Here is a 27704-nt window from a genome sequence, read left to right on the forward strand (position 1 = left end):
CACCTAGCTAATTCTTTATATTTTACTAGAGACAGATTTTCACCATGTTGGCCAGGATGGTCTCAATCTCCTGACTTCATGATCTGCCTGCCTTGGCCTCCCAAAATACTGGGATTTCAGGTGTGAGCCACTGCGCCCACCAAGCCTCTTCCTTTTATAAATTACTCAGTATCTTTACCTGCTGTCTTTATTAGCAGCATGGAATGGACTAATACAAATATTTACAACAGTTCACCAGTGGAACTATCAGGTCATGGGCTTTTATATGTTGAGAATTTTTTTTAAATTATTAATTCAATCTTTGTCCTAGTTATGGGTCTGTTCAGTTGTTGTTGTTTTATTTTTTTTTAATGAGTCAGGTTCTATAAGTTGCACTTTTCAGAAATTTGATTATTTTATCTAGGTTACCCAATTTTTTGGTATAGAATTGTCTTTTATAGACAATTAGAAATTATAATAGTACACTCTTAGAATTCTTATTTATGTAGAATTAATTGTAATATCTCATTTGTCATTTATGATGTTAATTATTTCATTCCTCACTCTTTTTTTTAGTAAGTCTGGAAAAACTTGTCAATTTTGTTTACTTCTTTGAAGATTCAATACTTAGTTTATATATTTTTTCTACTGTTTTTATGTTCTCTATTTGTTTATATCTGCTCTATTTAAAAAAGTTTTTTTTTTTTCTGCTAGCTTTGTTCTTGTGTTTCTAGTTCGTTTTTTCTAGTTATTTTATTTTACTTTAAGTTCTGGGATACATGAGTAGGACCTGCAGGTTTGTTACATAGGTATACATATGCCATGGTGGTTTGCTGCACCTATCAACCCATCATCTAAGTTTTAGGCCCCACATGAATTAGTTATTTGTCCTAATCCTCTCCCTCCTCTCATCCCCAACCATCTGACAGGCCCCGGTTTGTGATGTTCCCCTCCCTGTGTCTCTGTGTTCTCATTGTTTAACTCCCACATATGAGTAAGAACATGCAGTGTCTGGTTATCTGTTCCTGTGTTAGTTTACTGAGAATGATGGCTTCCAGCTGCATCCATGTCCCTGCATAGGACATGAACTCATTCTTTTTATGGCTGCATAGTATTCCATGGTGTGTATGTGCCACATTTTCTTTATCAGGTCTATCATTGATGGGCATTTGAGTCGGTTCCAAGTCTTTGCTATTGTAAATAGTGCTGCAATAAACATATGTGTGCATGTGTCTTTATAGTAGAATAACTTATAATCCTTTGGATCTATACCCAGTAATGAAATTGCTAGGTTAAATATTATTTCTGGTTATACATCCCTAAGGAATCACCACAATATCTCCCGCAATGGTTGAACTAATTTACACTCCCACCAACAGTATAAGGGCACTCCTGTTTCTCCACAGCCTCACCAGCATCTGTTGTTTCCTTACTTTTTAATAATTACCATTCTAACTGGTGTGAGATGGTATGTCATTGTGGTTTTGATCTGCATTTCTCTAATAACCAGTGACAATGAGCTTTTTAAAATACGTTTGTTGGCTACATAGATGTTTTCTTTTGAGAAGTGTTTTTTTTCACATGCTTTCCCCACTTTTTGATGGGATTTTTTTTTCTTGTCAATTTGTTTAAATTCTTTGTAGATTCTGAATATTAGACCTTTGTCCAATGGGTAGATTTCAAAATTTTTCTCCCATTCTCTAGGTTGCCTGTTCACTCTGATGATAGTTTTTTTTTGATATGTAGAAGGTCTTTAGTTTAATTCGATCCTATTTGTCAGTTTTGGCTAAATAAACTACCTTTTTTCCTAAGTTCAATGCTAATTGAAAAAGGAAATTAAAGCCAGAATCCATGTAGGACACTGAGTAATTCATGACTATCAATATCAGCTTCTCCTTTCAGAAAATATCACAAAAGTGTGCTGATAGACATCATGAAGGAAAATAAAATACTCTTACGGGAGGCAATATGCTATTTTTTTTGTGATAAGCAACTCCTGTTACTTCCCTTTGATAGATATAGGACAATAATCTAACCCTCAATTTTACACTGTTATAAAGAATATGTTTTAAAGTGAACTAAACTAATACAGTATAAAAAGTGACTTCTTCAAGTGGCGGGAGTGCTCGGAGACACGACGTGGAGCCGGCAGGGACCGAACATGTGCCTCACTCTCCTTCCCCTCCTCTCACCTGGCCTTGCTGTCTTCTCCTCGCAGCAGGACCGGAACTATGTGATCTTGGAAGTTCCGGGGCCTTTGCTGTGTGGGGTAAACGGTAATGGCGGAGGCTGCACCTCCCGGAACAACAGCCACAGCATCAGGAGCAGGAGCGGCAGCAGCAGTGGCCACAGCGGCTTCCCCCACCCCAATCCCCACAGTCACCACTGGTCTCCAATGTCTCATTTATACAATGCATTTTAAATGAAGTTGAAATGTATCACAAGTATTTAATAGTTTATCAATTGTTATATTTCTATATGTGTCTGATGTTTGAAAACCACTAATTTTAAGCATGTATCATTGATAGATCACGAAAAACTATATTATTAATAGAACATTTATTTTCAGCTAAATTGAAGAGACGTTGCAGAGTAATAAGACCTAGCACTTAGATTTGATTATACAATTTAAAAATTTTTACACCGTAAATGACAATTCATTAACTAGATTGAATCATCTGACTCAAGTTGGTATCTCAATTAAATTAATTTGCAAATGTTTAAAAATAATTATTCATAAATTGATAATAAGAGATTAAAATATGTTTCAGAGACTGCTAAAAGGAAGGCAGACTTTTGCCTCTTAGGATTTTTTCAGCTCGACATGGGAATTAAACTGACATGAGACAGATCAATAGAAGAAATGCATGCATATTTATTCAATACAAATTTTACATGGCATGGGAATCTTCATAAATAAGGAAATGAAGACTCAAAAATGCAGTTGGAGGTGAAAACTTATATGCTGTATTGGACCAAATATAGTAAATTGTGAAAATGTGACAAGTTAAAGGGGTTTTGGGCTAGGGTAGTTAATTGGGTAAGAGTTGTGATTAAGAAGATAAGGTCGGTTTAACAAAGTTTGTACAAATTTCCCTCAGTCTCAATTTTCTGTCCTTGAAGACAAAGTTTCTTGCCTTCCAGTATAGAGAGGTTATTTTTCACATGGGGATTTCATCTCTTGCTGTTTAAGAAACAGAGTGAAGGTCAGCGTGAACTTCTTGCACCTGCTGTTTTTCAAATGCCCTTAGCAGAGCATAAGTTGGAGTGATGCATCTTAAAGTCCTTCACTGCATTAGATTTCAAAGTAAGAAAAGAGCAGAATGTAACTCTTAAAAGGATGCTTCTGAATCTTAAAATCTCTGAGAGAAATTAAGAAGTAGGCTGTTCTTGAATGAGGCTAAGAGGTATTAAACACTTTGATTTTTTAAAACAGCTCATTAATAATCAAATAATTACATGAGAAAGATAATTATATTTGATTCTTAGAAATATGCCTATCTATTTTAATGTAAACCTAAAGGGTAATGCTTTACTGAATCAACTGATTTTTTTTATAACAGAAGGCAGTGTTCAAACAAGTGAACTGGATTCATTTACATTCATTCATCTAAGTGAAATTGTATCCTATTTTTCTAAGTCTTCACAGCACTCATCCGATTCCAATAACCAATTTTCCACTCAACACCTATGGCAATAAAAAAAATAATAATTTGCTTGTTTATAGATGTTTCACTACAAAATGAGACATTTTAAAGATCAAGGATGCATGTTCCTATGAGATTAGTATTTTCAAGTTTTTATATATAATTTTATTTAATGAAGTGACCAAAGTTATAACTTCCATGGTTTATTTTCATATAGTTTTTATGTTGTTTTTATCACATTTTCAAAACTTCACTTTTATATTTGTCATTTTTTCTTCAGAGATGAATCATGGAACTGTATATTTTCCTGGCCATTTCTTTTTTTATAATATGAATTTTTAAAAAATCAATAAGGTAACCCTTTAAAAGACAGTTACCAAATTTTAATTTCTGAAGATTATTTTCAGTTGAATTAGGTATAACTCACATTTTATCTTTTCCACCACAGAATACTGCCCTGAGTTTCCACAGTACAAGTTTGTTATCTTAACATTTTTCTTTTATCCAAAGAGGATTTATCCATTGTCTCCCTAAGAGTGCTCACTGTTTTTCTCCAGATATTTGCATTTATCACAGTAATAATCAGGAGGGCCTTTACCAAAACTTTAGAATATCAATAAAAACTTTATTTTTTTTTTCTCCTAACAAAGGAATAGTAGGTGTGGAAGCTTCACAGTATGCTACATTTCTAGTGTGATAATTGGTTATATTTGTTTGACTGAAGAATGATTCTCCTGGAATGTGAGCTTTTTGTTAATTCAGTTGAAAATAATACATCCTTTGGATATGAGTTGTATTCGAGTGTAATAAGCAACATTTAACAAATGTTACACTGTTGCCATTTAACAAATGTCTTTGCAATTCAGTGGAGCCGTATTTTAAAATGATAATCCATATCACCATGTGTGAAATGTAATTCAGATCTTGTTAATTCATATTTAAAATGTGTATAAAATTTACTAAAATGTCCCTAGGCTTATCATATTAAATTGTTAATAACTATCTTGAAATTATTGGTGTGAAATGAATTAGTGATTTATATTGATATTATAAGAATATATGGGTAAGCAAACTTAGATGTGATTTCTTCCTAATACATTGGCATGGAAAACATTTTTATATATGCAATTAATGAAATTTTTTGTAAATATTTGGTATTATTAAATATAAAACTAAGCATGCAGATTTTAAAGAGTTTATCTCACTTAATTTTGAATCATTCCATTCATTTATATTTTAAAGAAATAGCTTATGTTTATATGTATTTTCAATTATTACATTAAATATATTTGCTAGTAGTATCTAAAGATTATTGCCTATTTGAAGTATTTACTTGTTTAAATGACTTTTAATATGTTTTGTTTGCTAAATGTAATTTTTTAAATAACTGCAGAAAGAAATTAAGAAATACTGATGGGCCTAGACTTTTCAAAAACATTGTGCATATGTGAATGCATGTGCGTGTGTGTGTATGTGTGTGTGTATTCTTCCTACCATCAATATATATTCTTTCTGACCATGTTTCTCCTATGAGGTCTGAGATCATATTTTTAAATGTATATATCACAACATATTTTGCTGTTATTTAAATCAGAATAAAATCTATTTCATAAAATGAACCACAAACTGACATTTCAAACTTATTTTAAAAAAATCAATTGTCGGGTGAGCAATTTTCTTTAAATTGAATTTATTCCATCTCTTATGACCAGTTTTCAACTTTAGAGTTTACCTTGCTAACATCGAGTGACTTGTGTTATTTTCTCTAAGTGATGTAATTATTTTGCTCTTGCTTTATTACCACAATAAAATTTTAATAGATTCATGAATAAGCAATGTTAGAGGAGCATGAAAAGTAACCAAATTTAATAAACACACTGAAGAGATTTGAGGATTTGCATTTTCACATAGCTATGGAACAAAAAGGATCTAGCAGCACTAATATACAGCAAACTCACCGTTCAACAATAGAGCTCAATTAATTCTTTTGTGCCGTATTCCTATGAGGATTTTAAGCTGCCTGGTTGTCTGTGATGACTAAGTCAATGTGAAGTCTAGATTAGTAAAACATATTTCAAAGACTGATGTCAAAACAGAAGCAAATGTTAAGAGTGTGATTCTCTTTCTGCAGGTAAAATAAATAGCGTTTGGTTCTTCCTCTTTTCAGTATCACTTTCTGGAAAAAAAAATCCTGTACTCATTTGTGGCAATAACTTAATATTCCAATATGTTTAATGTAACATTCTTTAAATTTAAACATGATTAGCTAATGACAGTTTTCAAAGTACCAACAGTTCTAACTAACTCCTGACCTTTATGTCAGTTACTACTGAGATTGTGTTTTATGTTATGATCAGGAAACATACTCAAAATTATTTTTGAAAAACAAATCCTTCTCCAGTAATGTTGGGAACCAGTAATACTAAAAACATTTCAGACATCCAAGGAAATATTTTTTTTTAATTATCAATATATACAAATATAATTCATCAATTTTACGAAGTAAAAGTGAATATATTCATGTTTAAGAATTAGTCTCTTATTTTTAAGATAATCCTATGACTTTTGAATGTTATAGAACTTAATCATTCAATAGAAAACAATCTGTAATCATGATTTCTCTGATCAATATGATGTATTTTTGATCTACAAAGAAGGTATATGGGCAATAAAAATCCCAGAAATATTGCCCATAATGATTTCAAATGCCTTCAAATGACTAATATTATCAATGTAGAAAGATATTTTTGTGTAGATTCATTTTTGATTGTTAGGAAAAATAATGATCTAAGTTTTAGAGTTTTTATTTCATAGTTTTACTGTAAGTTGTCTTGTTTAATGGTCCTTTAATGAGTGTCAAGGCAATAAATGTGATTTAATATAATATTGTGGCAAAAGGAGATATCTATAGAATAAAAATTATGAAATAATCATATTCCAAAATTGTTCTAATTAGGGTACACTTTGACATCATTAGAATTTCATTATTCCAGTGTGGTCATTCATATTAAAATGTTAAGTGAGAACCTATTATAAATATATTTAGAAAAATCAACATACCCAGTTTTCTTTCAGACATACATATAAATATATATGTTTCTGAAATTGTCGAAGAGCCATATCTTAATCTGTTCAGGCTGCTTTAATAAAATACTATTAACTAGGTGGCTTATAAACCACATATTTATTTCTCACAGTTCTGGAGGCTAAGAAGTCCTAGATCAAGGTATTGGCAAATTCAGGATCTGGTGAGGGCTCACTTCCTGGTTCGTAGACAAGGAGGCGTCTTTCGCTGTGTACTCACATGTCAGAAGGAGTAAGAGGTTTTTGAAGTCACTTATATACGGGCACTAATCTGATTAATGAGGGATCTGTCCTCATGACCTAAGCACCTCCCAAAGGCTAACTTCCAGATGCCATCACATCAGTGATTATATTTTAACTTGAATTTTAGGGTGACACAAACTTTCACTTGATGGTAGATCATATGGATTAAATAATCTGAATCTTACTTCAGACCTACTAAAATAGAAGAGAATATTTGAATATTGAAACGCAGAAATTTGTGATGGCAGCTGAGGCTGTCTGGATTGGCCACTGCCATGACACCAGCTGCAGTGGGGGAGGCGAGACCACGGTTGCATACTCCACGGAGCCTGTGGGAACCAGGAATAGGTGGAAGCCCTGCCCCGCTGAGTTGGAGGGGTGAGCCCTGCCCTCCCAGGTGTAGTTGTGGGGCCTCGGCTGCGGCTGCTGCCCCAGGCATCCTGTGCTCTTGGGGACGCGCGAAGCCCTCCTGCCCCAGGGGGCTTGAAAGTGCCTGCTCCTGCTGCCTGGCCTCTCAGCTCTCCAGGTGCCCATTCCGATTTTGGAGCAAAGTTGAGGCGGAGACTGGGTGCTGTGGCAACCTGGTGGGGTGTGTGTGAGGTTTTGGCAGTGCTGACATACCAGCCCAATGTTACCTCAGCCCCCTCCAGACTTTGGCCGCCCACAAGCACGGGAGGGAAGCTGAGGGGGTGTGGAGAGCAGCTGAGCATGGCTCTGCAGGTGCCCTTTGGCATGAACAGCCTGGGTGCCATGGATGACATGATAGATAGTGGCAGGAGGCAGATAAGCTTTTGCCTGGAAAGGGGCAGGTCCCTGGTGAAGTCTCACCTTCCGGTCAGAGAGAGTCTGAATACTGGGGATCCTCTGACCAGTTCCTCAGACCAGAGTGAGAATGTGTGCTTTTTCTGGCTCATCCATGGCTGCCCACGGACCAATCAGCATGTAATTTCTCCTCTCTGATGTCCATAAAATCCCCAGCATTCAGTGTGAGTGGGGCAAACGACAGGATGGCCTAACTGCTGATAGGAACTGCCCACTCCGGGTCTCCTGAGAGCTGCACTGTCACTCAATAAAGCACCTCTTCACCTTGCTCACCCTCCAGTTGTCTGCATACCTCATTTTTCCTGGACGCAGGACTCAGGACCCACCAAATGGCAGGACTGAAAGAGCTATAACACAAACAGGGCTGAAACACACACCCCCACCCGAACTTGCCACCTTGGGGGTGATGAGAAGGAGAGAAGAGCAGAGAAGAGCACAGAAAAGAGCCGTGCCCTTCCGGGAGCTTGGACCTAGAAGCTCCCTGAGGAGCTGCGACACCATTCTGGGGGCTCTGTGGTTCCTGGCATCACCAAGCTTCCAGGTGCCACCATGTTCCCCAGTGCCCACAGGGGAATTCGCTTGCAGTACACCTGGTTTAGCCACAGCCTTGCAGGAAGCCAGTGCCCAGACTGGCACCTGGAGCTGCCCACCCTACTTCAACCAGCATACCTGTCTATGCGCAGTGGCCAGAACCTGTGCTTGCTCGCTCACACACCCCTCTCTGCCCTGCATCTGGCTTGCCCTTAGCAGGCATTGGGATCTGGGCTGACAGTGAGAGCCCGGTGCAGCCTGCCAGGCTGAGTGGGTGGAGCAAGCCCAGTGGACCCAAGCCAAACTCAGGCAAAGACACCATTGGCTACAGAGGTTTCTGTCTGGTGAAGCAGCACCCCGAGGATCTTGTGACATTTGCATGATTAACAGATTGACTAGGTGATTTCTACATAGCTGCTGTTTTGAAAACCACTGGATGGCTACTGGTTGCAGTAGCTAGCTATCAATTTTACCCAAAATTGTATACCCTTATCTAATTCCCAAATGTTATTAAAGGCAACAAAAGTAGTGTTACAAAGGTCCAAATAATGTATTGGAAGTAAATATATAAGATTGATTTATGGGTTTTAGAGCTGGACACTATATCTTTCTACTACTTTCTCTTACCATCCTCAATTTAGACAGAATTAAGAAGTACATGTATATACCTTTTTAAGAACAGTGAAAAGGGCAGTGCCAAATCAATTTACTCCTGGGACTGGAGCATAATGATTTCTTTGGTAAACTCTTTAACTTGTCAGTCAGTTCGAGGTTATTTTTAATATTGTGTGTGTGTATGTGGGTGTAAAGTATGAGGGTATTGGGGACAGTATGTAGAGATGTTTTGTCTGTATGGAAAATAAGTAGATGGAAGCCTACTTACAGAAGAAATCCATCTCTGTAGACAGAGCCACAGGTAAAAGACTACAGTAACACTACAGGTGTTAGTTGATTACAGTTCCTCCCCCGTCCACCCACAACTATATTTACCACAGTGTTGCTTTCTATTATCTTCCGCACTGGTACATATTGTTGTAGGGATGCAGCTATTTTAATTTATTATTTGATTACCTATGATGATTACAGAACTTCAATTTTTTTTTTTTAATGTACGAAAAGTTCAAAGGAAACATTGCTCTATTCATCTCATATTAATTTCCAGGAAGTGACACATATTACATAAGTAGCAATTGTTTTTCATGTGCTAATGAAAACCAGGTAAAAGAGATGCATTCTCCAAGTTTATTAGGGAAACATTCTAATAATTATTATTTAAAAACTGATATTCACCATCACAACTTTTTGTTGTGGTATTTACTAACATTAAACAAGAAATATTTTGATCCAAGTGTTTATGCAATTAATGAGAATGCCAGGTTTTTCCTATTTCGTTGCAGGCTGCATAATAGTTCCAACATCAAATCCAAGTCAGAAACCATCTGTTGCTTGAATGACATTTGGTTTGTTTAAAATGTATCAATTAAACAGACATATTGTGTAACTATGGAAATGGGATAATTATTTTGCAAATATAAAGGAGTGACACCAGAGAAAAAGCAGTGTGTAAACTTGTGGCTTATTCAATGGAAACATATTTTCAAATAATTTAACAACTAGAAAAACTTAACTATTGACTAATAGTCTTAAAAATAAAATGATTATTTAGAACATATGTGATCCATGATTCCATCATCTCCCAAACGTATTTCATCACTGACAATGATGGATAAGTAGTTTAGGTCTGATCTTGTTAATTATGCAAATAGACTACAGGAACAAGAAAGAAAAGGGTGAATATGATAATAAAAGTTCTGAAAACCTAACAAATTAGGATGGGAATTTAGCCTGGAATAGGAAGACTTACATGAGGCTTAACTCTATTCAAACACAGGAGGGCTTGTCATATCGAAGAAGAACCACAGATATTTTATGAAGCTAAAGACAGATCTAAAGAAAATTAGTGGGAATTTCTCCTTCTGTCAATATTTTCATTTCTAGCAGCTATGAAGTCTCCTAATACACACAATGAGCTGAAGAAACAGATATCCAATGTTGTTAAAAATAAAAGCAGAGTATGGTAGCTATGATTCTGAAAACAAACTGTGATAAATACTTTAGGAATTTCTAAGTCTTTATTCCCCCACTTACTCCTGCTATGAGGTTCTATTAGGATGGCTGAGGCTATCAGATAACTACTTCTTGATAGTCAAGGTGCTTTGCTCATTTATGAGTTTAAATGTAGGTCACTAAATATGGATGAGGTTAATACCAAAAACAATGTAGATATTTCTACTATACTTTTTTGATGGATAATTGGGCTTTTCATTGAAACCATTGTATATTTTAGTTTTAATGTTTGGTTTTAGTATTACTTAATGGCATTTTTGGACACATGCCAGTTTCAAAGCATGTTAAGTTTCAATTCTGTCATATTTTAATTTTTAGTCAAAGAATTGTAGTTTCTCAAACATTCACAGTATTGCTGTTTTCATTTGCAAAGTTCATGCAACTGTGGTAATAGCCAATTTAATGATTTATAAGCAATAATATTCCTGAAAGAAGAAACTTCACCTTGCATATCTACAAATAAATTATTTCTATTCTGACTGAACTGAAATGAGTTATGATTCAAGGAAAGAAGGAAAGTTGCCTGCTTATAATGCCATGTAGTCTTCTAATCGTCAAAAAATATATCTGACTCTGACACACACACACACACACACACACAAACACACACACACACACACACACACACACCAAATACCATGAAAAATGCAATGGCAGAATAGTCAGAGCTTGGAGGTCACCTGATGCTGGTACAATGGATCATCATAAAAAGCCTCCAGCACATGCTAGTGATGTGTTACGGTACTTAAGAAAAAAAAAATAGCCTTGAAGGGTAAAAACTCCAGAAACATGAGAAATGAGACTATTCAAATTCTATGAAATGGAGCAGTGAAAAAACAATTAGGCCAACAGGTCAACTGATCCATTCTACAAAATGACTTGAATTGTTAAAGTAGAAGGTTTTATGACTACAAATTTCAGGGTCAAGTAGTAAAGGCCTGCTACACAATAAAAAGGCCTGATATGTCATCTGTGAGTTTTTACACTGGGAATTGTGATCTTCACATGGGATATGTATGCTGACCACATAATGTATGAAAATCTTTAGTTTCTAACTTGGCTATTTACATACTTTATGATATATTGAGTAATTATAAATCATTTGGCTAAGAGACATTACCTTTGAAAAAATGCAGAAGTCCTCTGGCATCCAGAATGAAGTTGTTTACTATTATAAAATATGGGAATTTGGAATCTTAAAGTATTCTTAATAGTTTGAAATTCAAAATATTTTATACATGAATCAAAAACAAACTTGGATATGGTAACCTTAGAAAGTAATAACCCTATGTATGATTACTATTTCTAATCAGATTTACTGGTGATGACAATGAATCTAAAGGAAGATTGCCTTAGAGTGTATTAGATTTTGACTTATGGAGTGTGCAAGGTTGTATAATAGGTAATTCTAATGAGCTTTCTCTAATATGATACTAAAGTAATCTATAATTAGAATCACAGGCTCTGTGGTGCCAGATTAACCTGTCCAAAATGCCACTTGCATCATGTTATGAAATGTGAAAATTTTTACCTGATATGTAATATGAAACGATGCCTTCATGAGGTTTAATGGACACAAGAGCGTTGGCCATTCGATAATTAGTCTGTAAATGATTTATCGGAGTGACACCATATAATTTCTGGGTATTGGTGTGTTCTGGATTTTTTTTTTTTTTTGGAATGTTTTCCTACCTGATGAGAAGGAAATGCTAATAGTAAGAGAAGGAAATTAGCCTCCCTATGAATGAGCAGGCCGTAGCTAAGATTGTCTGCATCTCTCAAGTAAAGAATGACTATGGCTGGATGCAGTGGCTCAGGCCTATAATCCTGGCACTTTCGAAGCCTGAGGCATGAGGATCACTTGAGCCCAGGAGACTGAGACCAGCCTGGGCAACATGGCGATAGCCTGTCTCTACAAAAAATACAAAAATTAGCCTGGTGTGGTGCTGTGTGCCGATAGTCCCAGCTACTTAGGCTACTTGGGAGAGTGAAGTGAGAGGATACCCTGAATCCCAGGAAGGTGGGGTACAGAGGGCAGAGGTTGCCCTGGACTGTGATCTGCCTCCCAGCCTGGGTGACAGAAAGAGACCCTGTCCCAAAAAGAAAAAATGACTTCTTAATTACAGCATGAATTACTCTGAAAAACAGCCAACCCTCCACTTTTCCTGAGAGAGTTGATGAATGGGTGCAGTTCACTTTAACAAAAACAGTGATGGAGTTTCAGAAAGGGAAATAACACTTGGTGCAGAGCAGCATCTAACAGAAACAATGTAAGCCAAGAGCATAATGTTTTATTGTCTAGAAATATCATTTTAAAACGTAAGAAGAAACAGATGAAATTTATTTTGTTTATACATTTATTTTGAGATAGAGTCTCACTCTGTTGCCCAGGCTGAGGTGCATTGGCACCATCTCAGCTCACTGCAGCCTCCAACTCCCAGTTTCAAGCAATTCTCCTGCCTCAGCCTTTTGAGTAGCTGGGATTACAGGTTCCTGCCACCATGCCCAGCCAATATTTGTGTGTGTGTGTGTGTGTGTGTGTGTGTGTGTGTGTGTGTGTGTGTGTGTGTTTTGAAAGAAGGAAAGAAAGAAGAACAAAAGAAAGAAAGAAAAAGAAAGAAAGAAAGAGAGAAAGAGAGAGAGAGAGAAAGGAAAGAAAGAGAGAGACAGAAAGAGGAAAAGAAAGAGGGAGAGAGATCAGGAGTCTTGCTGCATTGCCCAAGCTGGAGTGCAGTCTAAAAATGGGTATTAAAAACCTCTTTTATGCCAATAATTGTGCTTGACAATGGAGACAGGAAGGAGTAAGGGAGGAAGATAACAAACAAGCAACCAAACAATATTTCATTTAAACCAGTGAAATGCTATGCATTTGCTGAGGAGTGATTTACTTCCAATTATGTGGTCACTTATAAAGTAGGTGTGATGTGGTGCTGAGAAGAATGCATATTCTGTGGATTTGGGGTGGAGAGTTCTGTAAATGTCTATTAGGTTTGCTTGGTCCAGGTCTGAGTTCAAGTCCTGCTATCCTTGTTAATTTTCTGTCTTGTTGATCTGTCTAATATTGACAATGGGGTGTTAAAGTCTCCCACTATTATTGTGTGGGAGTCTAAGTCTCTTTGTAAGTCATTAAGAACTTGCCTTATGTATCTGGGTGCTCCTGTATTGGGTGCGTATAGGATCGTTAACTCTTCTTGTTGCATTAATCCTTTTACCATTACGTAATGTCCTTCTTTGTCTCTTTCGATCTTTGTTGCTTTAAAGTCTATTTTATCAGAGACTAGAATTACAACTCCTGCTTTTTTTTGCTCTCCATTTGGTTGGTAAATCTTCCTCCATCCCTTTATTTTGAGCCTTTGTGTATCCTTGCATGTGAGATGGGTTTCCTGGATACAGTACATCGATGAGTTTTGGCTTTTTATCCAGTTTGCCTGTCTGTGTCTTTTGATTGGGGCATTTAGTGCATTTACACTTAGGGTTAATATTGATATGTGTGAGTTTGATACTGCCATTTAATGCTAGCAGGCTGTTTTGCCCATTAGTTGATGCAGATTCTTCGTTATGTTGATGCTCTTTACCTTTTGGTATGTTTTTGGAGTGGCCGGTACTGGTTGTTCCTTTCTTTGTGTAGTGCTTCTTTCAGCAGCTCTTGTAAAGCAGGCCTGGTGGTGATGAAATCTCTGAGTACTTGCTTGTTCACAAAGGATTATATTTTTCCTTCACTTATGAAACTTAGTTTGGCTGGATATGAAATTCTGGGTTGAAAGTTCTTTTCTTTAAGGATGTTGAATATTGGCCCCCACTCTCTTCTGGCTTGTAGGATTTCTGCTGAGAGGTCTGCTGGGAGTCTGATGGACTTCCCTTTGTGGGTAACCCGACCTTTCTCTCTGGCTGCCCTTAGCATTTTCTCCTTCGTTTCAACCCTGGAGAATCTGATGATTATATGCCTTGGGGTTGCTCTTCCTGAGGAATATCTTTGTGGTCTCTGTATTACCTGGACTTGAATATTGGCCAGCCTTGCTAGGTTGGGGAAGTTTTCCTGGATAATATCCTGAAGAGTATTTTCCAGCTTGGATTCATTCTCTTCATCACATTCAGGTACACCTATCAAACGTAGATTAGGTCTTTTCACATAGTCTCATATTTCTTGGAGACTTTGTTCATTCCTTTTTCCCCTTTTTTCTCTAATCATGCCTTCGTGTTTACTTTTTTTTTTCATTGAGTTGATCTTCGACCTCTGATATCCTTTCTTCTGCTTGGTCAATTCGGCTGTTAAAACTTGTGCACACTTGGTGAAGTTCTCGTGTTGTGTTTTTCAGCTCCATCAATTCACTTATATTCCTCTCTAAATTGTCTATTCTCGTTAGTATTTTCTCAAATCTTTTTTCAAGGTTCTTAGTTTCTTTGCATTGGGTTAGAACATGTTCTTTTAGCTCACAGAAGTTTCTTATTATCCAGCTTCTGAAGTCTGATTCTGTCATTTCATCACACTCATTCTCCATCAGGCCTTGTTCCCTTGCTGGTGAGGAGTAGTGATCCCTTGTAGGAGGAGAGGCATTCTGGTTTCGAGTGTTTTCAGCATTTTTGTGCTGGTTTCTTCCCATCTTTGTGGATTTATCCGCCTGTCATCTTTGTAGTTGCTGACTTTCAGATTGGGGCTCTGAGTGAACATCCAGTTTGTTAATGGTGAAATTATTTCTCTTTCTTAGTTTTCCTTCTAACAGTCTGGCCCCTCTGCTGTAGGACTTCTGAGGTCCACTCCAGGCCCTGCATGCCTGGGGATCACCTGCAGCAGCTGCAGAACAGTAAGGGTTGCTACCAGTTTCTTCTTCTGGGGGTCAGGACTGTTCTGGAATTTTGACTGATTTGAGCTAAAATGAGGTGTGTAGATTTTAGGGAGAAGCATCCTGTGCTATTTCTCTCTGCTACTGGCAGAAAATAACTAGCTATTCAGGCCAAATATTTATTCATGAAATCTCCAGGATGTATTTCCATCCCATAAAGTCACTATTCCAGTCGATAGATTTGTTTTAATTTCTATGACACAGCTTCTCTGCAGGGCTAAAGACAGAAGTTTGTCATGAACAAATTATGACATGAATATTAATGTAGTAGCCCTTTTATACTGCACAATAATTATCTTTAACCAGCTTTACCATATTGACAAAATTAGCCTTCTAGATCAGAGGTCTTCAAACCATGGCCTTTAGAGCCAAATGATTGAAGAAGTTCAAGCAAAGCATTATATTTAATAATACATAAAAGTATCAAAAATTTAAATTTTAACATCCATAAGTACAGTTTTATTGGAACACAGGCAGTTCTGTTCAGTTTCATATTGTCTATGGCTGTTTTTACACTACAACATTAGGTTTAAGTAGTTGAGACAGAGACTTTATTATACGCCCCACAAAGCCTAAAATATTTACTATCTAATTCTTCACAGAAAAAGTTTGCTGACCCTTCAATTCAATGGTTATAAGAGGGATCTTAGAGGATGATTAGATAATCATTCTTAAAATTGTAGATAAATGTTGTGATGTTTAAAAAATTATACTTCCAGTTCTGAGATACATGTGCAGAATGTGCAAGTTTGTTACATAGGTATACACATGCCATGGTGTTTTACTGCACCCATCAACCTGTCGTCTACATTAGGGATTTCTCCCAATGCTCTCCCTCCCCTAGCCCCAATCCCCTGACAGGCCCTGGTGTGTAATGTTCCCCTTTCTGCGTCCATGTGTTATTGTTCAACTCCCATTTATGAGTGAGAACATGTGTTTGGTTTTCTGTTCCTGTGTTAGTTTGCTGAGAATAATGGTGTCCAGCTTTATCCATATCCCTGCAAAGGATGTGAACCCATCCTTTTTTATGGCTGCATAGTATTCCATGGCATATATTTGCCACATTTTCTTTATCCAGTCTATCATTAATGGACATTTGGCGTGGTTCCAAGTCTTTGCCATTGTGAACAGTGCCACAGTGAACATGTGCATGTATCTTTAGAGTAGAATGATTTATAATCCTTTGGGTATATATCCAGTAATGGGATTGCTGGGTCAAATGGAATTTCTATTTCTAGGTCCTTGAGGAATCGCCACACTGTCTTCCACAATGGTTGAACTAATTTACACTTCCACCAACAGTGTAAAAGTGTTTCTGTTCCTCCACATCCTCTCCAGCATCTGTTGTTTCCTGACTTTTTAATGATCACCATTCTAACTGGCATGAGATGGTATCTCATTTTGGTTTTGATTTGCATTTCTCTAATGACTAGTGATGATGAGGTTTTTTTCATGTTTGTTGGCTGTATAAATGTCTTCTTTTGACAAGTATCTGTTCATATCCTTTGCCCACTTTTTCATGGGGTTGTTGGTTTTTTTCTTGTAAATTTGTTTAAGTTGTTGGTAGTTTCTCGATACTAGCCCTTTGTTAAATGGATAGATTGAAACAATTTTCTTCCATTCCATAGGTTGCCTGTTCACTCTGATTATAGTTCCTTTAAATATTGTAAATTTTTTATGTATTATGAACTTCTACAGAAATCCGTCAAGCTATTGACAGTGTTTCAGTTTGTTTATTTGCAATAATGCAAGTCTAACCACCCAATGGGTTCACCTTGTCCACTGCCTAGACAGAGCCAATTTATCAAGACAGGGGAATTGCAGTAGAGAAAGAATAATTCACACAGATTTGGTTGTGTGGGAGTTCAGAGTTTTATTATTATTCAAACCAGTCTCCCTGAGCATTTTGTGAGGAGTTTATAAGGGCAACTCGGTGTGTGTGGGGAAGCCAGTGAGCCAGGAGTGCTGATTGGTTGGGGATGAAATTGTAGAGATTGACAGCTGTCTTCTTGGGCTGAGTCAGTTTCTGGTTAGGGGGCCACTAGATCAGATGAGCCAGTTTATTGATCTGGGTGGTGCAGCAGGACATGCAAAATATCTTAAGCACTGATGTTAGGAGCAGTTTAGGGAGGGTCAGAATCTTGTATCCTCCAGCTGCATGAGTCCTAAACCATAGTTTCTAACCTTGTGGCTAATGTTAGTCCTACAAAGGCAATCTAGTCCCCAGGCAAGAAGGAGTTCTGCTTTGGGAAAGGTCTTTTATCATCTTCGTTTTAAACTATAAACTAAGTTTCTCCCAAAGTTAGCTCAGCCTTTGCCCAGGAATGGACAAGGACAGCTTGGAGGTTAGAAGCAAGATGGAGTGGGTTAGCTTAGATACCTTTCACTGTCTCAGTCATAATTTTGCAAAGGCAGTTTCACAAGGGCTTATTTAGTACTCTGAGACTTTAGAGTTAAAGCAGCTAAACTTTTTATAAACTTTTATTAAACTCTGCTTTTGAAGAATACAGCATTGATGATTATTTCAGTAGCTCCCTACTAAGTATCTTTAGTAGTAATAAATAATAGCTGACTGACAGGCTGGATAATCCATGTATTTTAATACCATGTAACACAGGGTAACATTCAGATTATGTCTGTATAGACATGATCAGAAGATGACCTGAAGCTTTTATTTTGCTGTTTTCACTGTGGGTTCTAGATACAGAGATAAACAGAAAAAGGGATATTGACTGGGCAAAAGCATACAAAAAGATATTTCAGTTACATTATTTCCCTGATAAATGCTTTAAATCTTAGAAGGTACAATGCGGTTTCCTCAGATAATAGAGTCAATCTCACTCTTCACAGTTTCCACACAACCCAACACCCACCCCCCAAAATACTAAAACCAAGACTGAGTGAGGTGGCTCACACCTGTAATCCCAGCACTCTGGGTGGCCTAGTCAGGTGGATTGCTTGAGCTCAAGAATTTGAGACCAGCCTGGGCAACATGGTGAAACCCCATCTCTACTAAAAATACAAAAAATTAGCTTAGCGTGATGGTATGCACCTGTGGTTCCAGTTACTTGGGAGGCTGAGGTGGGAGGGTCACTTGAGCCTAAGAGTTATTGGTTGCAGTGAGCCGAGCTTGGGCCATTGTATTCTATCCTGGATGACAGAGAGAGACCCTGTCTCAAAAAACAAAACAAGCAACAACAAAAACCCCTGCCTTCTGAACTCCTCAATATTACTTAATTCCAGCAAGCTTTTCTTTATTTCAGCACTTACATGTAGAAAATCAGCAGACTATTTCTCATTAGGAATAATTTTATGATCATAAACCTATTCCATAAGATATATTGTATTACATATTACATACATTAGTCATTTCCTCATATTTTATAGAGATTTTAATATAAAAAATAATGGCTAAAAATTAAAGAAGATTCAAGTGAGCTACTTAAATATTATATGCATCTATTATATTTTCATATATCTTTCAATAAGTTTGAAGTATGATATTGAAATCTTTTAATAGCTCCATCTGAAGAAATGGCTGTTAGACCTGAATTTGTGAAAATGTATGCATTCTGTCGTGAAAATGCCTAGGACTTAAATTGTTGTAATCTTCCATGTATGTAAATCTCTAAACATTAAATCTGAGCAAGCCATGTGTAATCAAACCTTGTAGCTTCTGCTTTGCAACCTTGGAAAACTCACCATGGAAAATAGCAGCTGCATTGAAAGTAGTTTGAGTACTGGGAGCATGCCATACTGTGGGGAAGCTCAAGCTAGCTGCGTGGAAAGTCTGTATAAAAAGAGACTTCAATGCTGAGAGAGGTCCACCTGTTCCAGCCACTCAAGTTCAGGTGCCAGATACGTACATGAAGAACCCATTATGAACATTCCAGCTGGTGGCTTTATTGGAGTCATCCTAATCATCTTCAGACATTTGAGAACCCCCTACTTAAGCTAGCAGCCATTGTGGAGCTGAAATAGCTATATTTGCTGTACACTACCTAAATTCCTGACCTAAAAATTAAGAAGGACTATTGGTTTTTATGTCTCCAAAGATTACTGGTGGCTCACTACAGAACAATAGATCAACCAAAGCACTAAACTACTGGCAGCATGAAAGTTTCAAATTACTTGAAGCTGGAATGTTCATAATGGATTCTTCATGTACATATCTGGCACCTGAACTTGAGTGGCTGGAACAGGTGGGCCTCTCTCAGCATTCAAATCTCTTTTTATACAGGCTTTCCACGCAGCTAGCTTGATTTTCCAGGATGAGTTTTCCAAGGTTGCAAAGCAGAAGCTACAAGGTTTGATTTCACATGGCCTGCTCAGATTTAATGTGGTCTCAGGCTACATGAAAATCTGAATAGTGATGTCCACTGGAGAGCCTATTTTTGGAGACTACTACATATAGCATAGCAATGCTGTAAGCAAAAATGCTGCTACAAGATCTGGTGAAGATGTTACAAACTTCTTCTTTTGGAATCCAAGTGCTTCATGTTTATATTTTTACATGTATATATATTTTTATATTCTGCTAGGAATACCATTTATGATGATAACTATAGTTTGATTTTATAATTACCATCAACTGTTATCCATATTATGTAATTATTTTTGTTTCGTTAGTGAAATCAACTTAAATGAATTCCAATTCAAAATTCTGTTCCTAAGATTTTGCTAAAGATAATGTACTTTTAGTTTTCTAAGCCTACATGATTGAATAAATCTGTTATTATTTACAGTTTCAACCCACTAGCAACTTACAGATACAGCAAAAAAGTATGGTTATATTTATCCACACGTATTATTCAAAAATAAGTTATTGTCAAATAATAGCTAAATAAATACATGTTAAAATGATGATTGGCATTTCCAGTTTGTTCAAATATGATGTAAAGCCAGCTGTCTCTTGCTTTAGAGCAAGTTGGCTTTCATTCTGCATCGGTTATGCCTTGTTCTGAAATATAAGGGAAGCAACACTACCTTCAGATGAAGAAGATTTGAACACAGAATTGCTTATCACAGAAGCCTGAAATTGTACACAACTCAAGATAATGTTAATGTGTCTTTAGCAGATAGCTGAAATAATTCATTTTGTAAATTGCAGACATTAAGCAATTATTCAGATCATATCTGAAACCCTGTAATTTTCATTCTCCCTTTCAGTCCCAGCGGCGTGTCACATTTCACCTGCCAGAAGGCTCTCAGGAAAGCAGTAGTGATGGTGGACTTGGAGACCATGACGCAGGCAGCCTTCAGAGCACATCCCATGCCCTGCCCCTTGGCTATCCTCAGGAGGAATACTTTGATCATGCTACGCCCAGCAATCGCACTGAAGGGGATGGCAACTCCGATCCTGAATCTAGTAAGTGATACCTCTCTGGTCCTTCAATATAAATGGGTTTACTTTGTTTGCGATTCAAGCAGTCATAGCCATAATAACTAACATGGGCTAATTCATTATGTTATTGGAAACAGTGACACAGTTTTTAAAAGCTAAAAATCCAGAATTAGATGGACAGCATATATGTAGCAGTTGATAATATTTGAAATGTATGATCATAACTACTTTGAATGAAATTTATTATAGTGACTTTGTTAAGGCATAGATAGAATTTCCCATTTATGTATACCTGTATATTTATTTGTATATAAACAGCCAATTTATTTTATTTTATTCATTTATTTATGGAGGTATAATTTTTTTCTAATATACAAAAATTATTATCCAGATTTTATTTTTATTTTTAGTAGAGATAAAAAACATTGACAGTTATTTTCTTCCTGAGGAAATAAGAGATCCTGACTCCAATGTAGGAGAGTGTGTCTGACGTTTTCAATAACATACTGAAATCACATGCCTGCGCCATGTTACTGTTTAGAAAGGTATTCACGTCACATTTTGTCTTCAGACAGAAGGCACGAAATCTGTGTTTTGCAAATTCCAAAGATGTTGAAGTCTTTAAAAGGACTATAGAGTTGATATTAAATAAAACTTCATTAAACGTATTATCTTGAACATGTAGCGACCAACCCTGCTGATTTACAATTTCAGGAAATAGAAAATTTGATAAGGTATACATTTCTCAGAATATTTTTGAAATTGAAAGTAGCTACAATTCGCACCATATATGTTATATACATAAAAGAACATAGGTACAAAAAAGCATATGATACATGTGAGAGAAAAGTAATAGCCATAAAGCAATACGAAAAAAAACGGGCCAAATACCTGACATAAACATAAATACGGTAATATAAACTGGACATTTTGAAAGGTTATTTTGAGCATTATGAATTGCAGGGATGTATAATTCAAATAAAGCATCTAGGCTTTAGAACAAAATAGCTTCCCTATCTTGGTATTTTATTCCTCTATTTTTGAAACTTCAAAAAATAAGGGAAATGGATTGGTTAAACATTATGATATAATCTAAGGCTAAACATATGGAACCAATGACAACATAACATCAACTTTTTCTCTGTACAAATGTAGATGCTGTATATTATATGTATTTTCAATACAAAAATATTAAAGATTTTTGAGTCAGCAAGTTCAGGCAGTCCTAAACATCTGCTAACTCCATTTTCAATTTTATACTTGGAATAAATAATTTACATTTGTTCTGAGTATGAAACATTTTCCTATACTTTGTGTCACTGAGCCATCTTTATTTACTTTGTATATATGCACAACATACTGACTCCTGGTAGAAATACATAGTTGTGATTTTATTTACTTGTGAAATGAACTAAGAGCCAATCTCCAGTAAGTAACAAATATACATTAAGCAAAGGTGCCACTGATCTTTTTTACTTTATAAATTATTATTTTATTTGTAGGTCTATCATGCCCTGTTAAATGGTAAGAATATAGAAATGAAATAAGTATCATTTTTATAAACTACAAAGAGTTGATGATTCATTTGCACATGACAGGTGTTACTAATCCTCTTTCACAGAGGATTGCATAGCAACAATTAAAGAGTAAGCTCAGCATAAGCATCCGCAGTGCACATCTAACCCTGAAGCAAAATTCTAACTGAATGGGACTCAAATGGAATATTGTTGAAAATAAGAGGAGAAGAATTGGTATGTGTTAGAAATTATAAAACATTTAACATTAAATATAGCTTTATAAATCCCAATTATATCTAGAAATTAGTAGTTGTTTTAAAAAGTGTTCAAACACAGAGTTCTTAACAGAAGCTGATCTTGTTTATGGTTTAGGATGTAAGTGCTAGCATCAGTGTATTAGCTGACATACTTAGGGGCTTATTAAAAAATAACTTATTTCTATTAGAAGCTAAATATTTATTTCTTCTAATTATATTGACACTATTATCTTGACCATTAAATATCTTTTCTATGATTACAGAATAAAGGACTCACAAATTTTGCATTAAAACTTGCTAAATTGATTTTATTTTAAAATGAAGATGTCTATGGGCAATGATAATGGTAAAGCAAATTACATATTTTGCTGCTTATTATTTTAATAAACGTATGAAAAGAGTAGAGATAATTAAAAAAAATGAATGTCCATTTTTCTACAAGTCTAACAGATTGTTGAGTGAATATTTAAAGGGTGTTTTTTGCTATGAATAATACTAACAAACTGTTCTCCTACTAAACTTGAAACCTCCCCCTAAATCATGTTCCAAGAAAATTTTCGTTAGGTGTCCTGTTTGGGGACAGTCTGAGGCCCTACTAAAAGTGCAAGAAACACAATAATTTACTTGAAATGAAGTTGTATTGTTTTAATGTGTCATAGCAGTGAAATGCTTAACAGTGAGTGAGTGAGTGTGTGTGTATGTGTGTGTGTGTGTGTGTGTGTGTGTATGTGTGTTGTTTTAATTAAAAAGAAAAAAAAAACTGGTTTAGAAGGCCATGGCACAGCAATCTCTTTAGGCTAACACTGATGATAAGATACTTTGATTCTTCAAAAAGAAAGGCTATTGCTCTGAAATATTACACAATAATGAGCTTTGTGATATGGAGCTGATGCCAATACTCTGCTCAGTGTTAGTTCATAGCACCACAGATAGGAATGTAAAGTGTTAGAGGAAATAAATGCTGTCTTTAAGCAATGGAATTAATTTATGCAGTTCCCATTTCATATTTTGAAATGTATTACATCTTCAATCTGCTTTCTTTCTTGCTAGTGAATTGCCAAAAATAGCACATAGTTCTGCAAATCCTTTGTAAATTTACAAAACAGAGATAAATATGACATTTGTGAATAAGGGTTTTCTGTAAAATTTGCTAGAGGGATTTATTAATACTGCTTTAAAAATATAGTTCCCTGGGTGATAAAAATCTGCTGTTTAGATGAAGAAATTACTCAGTTTCATTCTCTTAAGTCTTTTGCCAAGACTATTAACTTTACTTTTTAAAATAAAGAAAACAAACTCAAGCCAATCATTACTTTTTCAGGAGACAAATTTAATAAAATATCCTGTCTCATTTCATCCCAAGACTCTGTAATTTTTAAATTTTATAATTACAATCTCTTTACTGTGGCCACTGGACTAAGGGTCACTTAATGCAGCTGATATATGGCTAGTAAAGTGAAGACTGATTTGACTCTCTTCAGCAACATTCTATTTCACCATAGGGTCATGTTCATACAGCTCTGTCTTCCTTGGATGACAGCCTATATTCCAGACCTTTTCTCCTACCACAGCCTCATCAAATTATTTAGCATGAACCCTGCTCTTTAAAGGTAGCTAATTGACTGGGCGCAGTGGCTCACGCCTGTAATCCGAGCACTTTGGGAGGCTGTGGCGGGTGGATTACCTGAGATCAGGAGTTCAAGACAAGTCTGACCAACATGGTGAAACCTTGTCTCAAAAAAGGAAAAAATATATATATATTTAAAAAAAAAAGAAATAAAGGTAGCTAATTTGTTAAAAACAAGCAAACAAACAACAACAAAAACAAAACAAAACAAAAAACATAAAACAGAAACCCAATTAAAAAACAGCATTATTGGTTGCTGCTGGGTTATTGTCAATATTGGAACAGATAATGCCTGCATTTTCAAAGAATTTTCTGTATGCATATTCATGGAGACACATGTGTCCCTGTTAAAGAACAAGTTGTAAATCTACTTTTGAGGATTTTACATATCCAGATATAGTGTTAACTAAGAGATTTTAGAACAGTGAGATCCTCTTAGGGGCTACTGTAAACCCATTACATATTGCCCTATGTTTCTATCGGCTTAATTTTAAGTAACCTCAGGTAAAATATGATTTATGAGGATATGATTTTAAAGTGCTTTCCAATTTATTTTCTGAAACTCTATTCTGTTTTTATAAATCAGAGTTCGGAGACATATAGAAATATTAGCAAATGTCTGCCACATTAAACTTCTGAGATTTTTTAATAGTCTATGTTTATGAAGCCAGGGTTTTTGTGCTTGTCTTCAAATAAAGAATGCATTGTTACTCTTTCACTATAAGTAAGTTGGATCCAAAAGGATAATTATTAATATTTTTAAGTTTCTACTGATCCACTGGTATATTATAATTTTCCAGCTTCATTTGAAGAGATAAAATAGCTTGGAAGAGAAATGGTGAAAGAGAATGTTGCTGAAGAGACTCAAATCAGTCTTCACTTTACTAGCCATATATCAGTTTAATTGCAGAGAAAATCCCCCTAAAATGAAGGGGAGAATGAATTAGTTTATATCAGTATTTTAATTTTCTTCAACTGAACAAGTTATGTCATCTGAAATTTTTAAAACCTCTTCATTGTATGTGGTCATTTCACACATGAAGTCACTCTCTGAAAATGTTACGGCCAATCTAGTGTATAACATTTGATCTTAAAGTAATGAAATACTTGAGTGAAATTTCTTCAACTTTCCAAAAAAAGTTAATGCTTTTCTTATTTGTGTACACCATAGTCATTTCTGTGATATGAAAGAAGAAAATATAGAGTTTCTAGAACATTTAGGGCTAAAAAGTTTCTATAATTAAAATAAAGATAAATATACGTGGTTATTAACTGAAAATAATGTCTGCTAGAGTTTATCTCAGGTTAGCACATCTGTTTGACGTTCATTTTTATTTCAGCATATCAGGTTTGTTTAGCACTCAAGTACACTACTGATTAATTCACAAGGAAGTAATTAATCTTTCCCTGGCAAGGCACTTTGATTGATCTTCTACTAGTAATATAATCAATTGGTATAAAAAGTGGGAGACCAATTTGATTGACTAAAATGAATTTCTACACAGAGAAATGCCAAATTTTCTCTTGATCTGCTAAGAGTATTGACATGAATAACACTAGGGTAATTACTAGTAAGTGTTCGAACATTTCATTATTTAAATATCTAATTCTAAAGTTAGGAAACTGAAATTAAAAAATCAAAACCCAAAACTGTGAAACTTTAAAAGAATCACCTAGTAATGGGTCATTAAAACTCAGCATTTCATAATTTAAAGTATTAGGTATGAGTTGTCTAAAAGCGAAATAAAGCCATGCAAATATTTTTTTCCTGGAAAATATTGATATACTAGTACCTTGGGGAAAGCAGTGATCTAATTATTTATCTAAAAAATTCAAGGAGAAAATATGACTCAGTTATAGAAAAAAGGAGTAGTATTGGTTAGTATACTTAAGAGGCCAGTAACTCTTCTGATGTGACAGAAAATCATCTGAATCCACAGTTTACCTAATGTTATCCATATAACTGTTAATTAAGTGTTTTTTTCTTTTTTGCTTTTGCTGCTATATGCCCAGGAAAGTTTGACTCCATAGGCTCTCTAATATTTCTTTAAAATGCATTTTTGAGGAAAGTCACATATCAATTCATGTATCACAATCAAAAGTGAATGCCATCATTTTGTTAATAGTTTCACATGAAACAAATAGGAAATACATTCCCCTTAAGAAAACGAAGTTATGCTCCCTTCGGAGGTTAATTATGTAGTAAGGCCAATTCTGTCTCTGTGGGATATGTAATTTTTAGATTATTTCTTAAAACTGTGTTCATTCTTAGCCTATATAATAGTGTCAGTCCATGGTAGAGAGAGGGGAGTAAAATAATTTAAATCAGTTCAGCAAGCTTAATGTCATGTGTTTTGAAAAATTAATCAATCAGTGTTTCCATGGAGTGATATTATTATCAATGGTATCAGTTATGGTCTATTTGGAAAAAGAGGTTGGACTCTGTGGCCCTGGGTTCTGGAAATACAGGACAAATCCCTGCTCTATTTCCTCGTCTTGACAACAGAAAATAATATATAGCTTTATGCTGCTGTTGAAATTTTAAACATTTCATTTGCATCTATTAATATTTTTAAGGTAATGATAATATTAAAGTCACTTTTATTCTTTTTCAAATGAAATATTATTGTAATAATTGGTACTTTCTATGTTTACCAGTTTATTTTAGTCCCTCAGTGTTATGTAAATAGTGTTACAAAAGTGTCTATGTATAAATAGATTATAAAGAATGGTTTCACGCAAGAGTTCTCTGTCATCTGCCCTTATTTTAGAGACAATAAGGCATACTGACTGTGATAGTAGTTTGTATAATAAATGTGCTTAGGCAGGAATAAACAGTGATCTAGTAACAGATGCTCTATGATGTATATTAATTTTACCATTTAAACTGACATGCTTTTGAAAAGTAAATCTTTCTCTATTGAAGCTTATGAAAGTTTATACATCATAAGAAAATAGGTAATGATACCTGATGATACCATCCTATCATATTCAACTTCCCTATATAAGAGATGCAATCACAATGTAGACCAATTGAAAAATGACTGCTAAGTTGTAGCACGTAGGCTTTATGAAGGCAACGAAGGTTTTTTTGCCCAGGCTGGAATGCAGTGGCATGATCTCAGCTCATTGCAACCTCCTCCTCCCGGGTTCAAGCAATTCTCCTGTCTCAGCCTCCTGAATAGCTGGTACTACAGGTGCCCGCCACCACACCTGGCAAATTTTTGTACTTTTGATAGAGATGGGGTTTCACCATACTGGGCAGGCTGGTCTCGAACTCTTGGCCTCAAGTGATCTGTCTGCCTCAGCCTCCCAAAGTGCTGGGATTACAGGCGTGAGCCACCTCGCCTGGCCAACAAATCCTTTATGCTAGAGATAACCTTTAAAAAGTCATAGAGGTCATGAATCAAAATGAGAAGTATATCTTTAAAGTTGGAGACCTGAAGACATTTACAGGATTTTATTTGGGTGACAGTCTCTAAAATGAGTGTATTTTTAATATCTTAAATCTAATACGGATTAGATAGAGGTTTATTGCTCAAAAGCAGTCCACTATAAGTAAAGCAATCTCTTGTCTTTTCTGTTTGAAAATGACAAGCACTAGGAGATTGGCACAAGCCTCCATTTGAAAGCCAATGCCATAAGGTCGGGAACGTCAATAAGCTTGAATAATCACCTAAAGTGA

General features: G+C 35.7%; 1 protein-coding gene across 4 annotated transcripts in view; it reads left to right on the plus strand.

Annotated features, from left to right (window-relative positions):
• The window catches only part of PCDH11X (protocadherin 11 X-linked), a 777685-nt gene that overhangs the window by 534882 nt on the left and 215099 nt on the right, over positions 1-27704 (plus strand). For all 4 annotated transcript variants that reach the window (XM_039475604.2, XM_074392172.1, XM_039475605.2 and 1 more), the window contains one exon: positions 20444-20642. In XM_039475604.2, coding sequence (XP_039331538.2) covers positions 20444-20642 — 199 coding nt within the window. The remainder of the gene's footprint in view (positions 1-20443; positions 20643-27704) is intronic.

The sequence above is a fragment of the Saimiri boliviensis genome, chromosome X (assembly GCF_048565385.1).
Source record: "Saimiri boliviensis isolate mSaiBol1 chromosome X, mSaiBol1.pri, whole genome shotgun sequence".
In the NCBI taxonomy this organism is placed as follows: Eukaryota; Metazoa; Chordata; class Mammalia; order Primates; family Cebidae; genus Saimiri; species Saimiri boliviensis.